Here is a 2079-nt window from a genome sequence, read left to right as displayed (position 1 = left end):
GGGGTGAAGGTGCCCGGGTGCCTCCCCGCAGCCTGGGCAGGAGCATCCCCTCCGCGGGTGCTTGTCCCATCCCTTCCCTTGCCCGGCCAGGAGGGCAGCTCTGCTAACGGGGTGGGCACGGGGACAGCTGCCTCATCTCCCCCACTGCCCTGCCAGTCCCTCCCCGATCCCCTGGGACAGCGAGGGAAATATCCATCAGCAGTGGGATGTGCTCAGGGCAGAGGAGGGGAAACGGCCCCGTCTGGCTGGCAGGGACAAGGTTTCTGCCTGATCTTTGCTGCCAGCCTCCCTCGAAGCTGGCACTGCTCCGGCACGATAATTGCATGGAAGTTGATGGAAGCAGCAAAAGCTGATTGGGAACAGCCTCGGTCTCTTGATCGCTGATGGTCTGTGCTGGGAGCAGCCTGCAGCTCTCCAGGTCTGCGGTGGAGCCAAAGGAGTCAGCGGCTTGGTCCACCCCAGTGGCCGCTCTCGGACACCTCCTCCATCCCTCCTCCTTCTCTCCCCTCCCTGGGGCGGGTGTTTGTCTCTTAAGTCCGTATTGTCTTTCCCTGGCCATGGGACTGTTGCTTTAGCTAGAATTGCCCAGCTGGACCAGAACCTGGCAAGGAGGCCACTGGACAGATGCGATTTGGCGGAGGTTGATGAAATTATTGGGAAGCTGCAGGCGAGCAGGGATGGGACAGGGGTGTAGGCAGGCCTGGGAGTGGGCTGGGACACCAGTGGGAGAGGGTTGGCTGCGGTCAGCTGGAGGCCTGACAGGAGAAGGGCCAGGAGCCCAGCCCTGATCCTTGGTTTAGCTCTGCCGCAGGGCTCCTGTCCGCTCCCAGGGAAGGGGGATGCCGGGGAAGGGCCCGGGGGGACCACAGCTCCCTCCTCCTATTCTCTCTGCTGATGCAGGCGGTGCCAAAACTCACCCTTTCAGAAGCCACTTCTTTTTGTTTCCTTTCTTTAAGTAGCCTGGGCCCTTGGTAAGCTCCTGTTGCCCTTTTCTGGCTCTGGAGCTGTCCCTGCCCTGCCTAGGTGGAGGAACCTCCAGGGCAGGAATTGCCCGGGCTGCCCCTCCAGCCAGCCCCTGTGGTCCACACCTGCCCAGAAGATGCCAGCTCCCATGGCCCCATCACGGGGCAGCTTTCAACAAATCAAGGGGACCATGATGTCCCCTTCTGCCTGGCTTGCAGCTAACCTGCACCCCAGGGCGATGCTCCCCCTCATTCCCAGCTCCTTCTCCCAGCTGCAGGGATGCATCAGCCCTATCCCGAAGGTGAAGGGCTCGAGACGTACGGTTTATGCAAGATATCCGCGGCTCCTCCCACTGCCCGTTGGGCTGGCACCGAATCGTGGGCACGTGGCGCTGGATGTAGCCATGGTTGCACTGGTACCGCACCATGGAGTTTATTTCGTAGCGGTCCTTCTTCCGACCGAAGGTCCTGGCGTTCTCCACCACTGGGGGGTCCCCGCAGGCCACTGCAGGAGATGGGCAGAGACATGGAGGAGTCCTGCCTGGCTGAGCGGGCAGCTCACACCTGGGCAGCTCCTGCCTGCCCGGTGCAGGCCGAGCACGCACAGCCTCCTCACTCCACTTCTCCCACACCCCGTCCCGTGGGGTCTCTAGGTGCTGGAGAGAGGGAGTGTGCAGAGGCTGCTTGAATGGCGGCCACTTTTGGGGTGGGAAGAGGCAGCCATGTCTACAGCCATCCCTGCCCAGCCCTGAGATGCAATGGGAGTGATGCCCTCTCCCGTTATTCCCCTCTTGGAATAACATCTCTGATCTGGAAGGTGTCTGGGTCCCATGTGGGCAGGTGCCATCACCTGAGCCTGCCGGCCTTTTTTTGCTACATCCACAGAGGGGTCATTCCTTTGTTTGGGGGCGGACAGACAGAGGCAATACAAAAAACAGAAAATTGATTAAAAAGTTCATAAAACCTTAGATCCCTTTGAAATTGCCTCTGGCCACAAAATTTAGGGTCAGCAGAATATGGAAATTCTGCAATGGGCGTTAAAATTAAGCAGCGGTCTGCCTCAGGGCTCCGTTCCTGCCTCCCGGAGAGACAGCGACAGCTGGGAATCACAACAGCC

At 60.2% G+C, this 2079-nt stretch overlaps 1 protein-coding gene across 1 annotated transcript in view; it reads right to left on the bottom strand.

Annotated features, from left to right (window-relative positions):
* Positions 1 to 1186: 1186 nt before the first annotated feature.
* LOC104082072 (aggrecan core protein-like) overlaps positions 1187 to 2079 on the bottom strand; it is a gene marked incomplete at both ends in the record, with an annotated part of 16271 nt that continues 15378 nt past the window's right edge. Inside the window, one exon of the mRNA XM_009585040.1 lies at positions 1187 to 1467. Within this exon, the coding sequence (XP_009583335.1) occupies positions 1187 to 1467 (281 nt within the window). The remainder of the gene's footprint in view (positions 1468 to 2079) is intronic.

Source organism: Fulmarus glacialis, unplaced genomic scaffold (assembly GCF_000690835.1).
Source record: "Fulmarus glacialis isolate BGI_N327 unplaced genomic scaffold, ASM69083v1 scaffold14699, whole genome shotgun sequence".
Lineage (NCBI taxonomy): Eukaryota > Metazoa > Chordata > Aves > Procellariiformes > Procellariidae > Fulmarus > Fulmarus glacialis.
The sequence above is the reverse complement of the archived record's forward strand: the minus strand, read 5'-3'. Positions and strand labels throughout refer to the sequence as shown.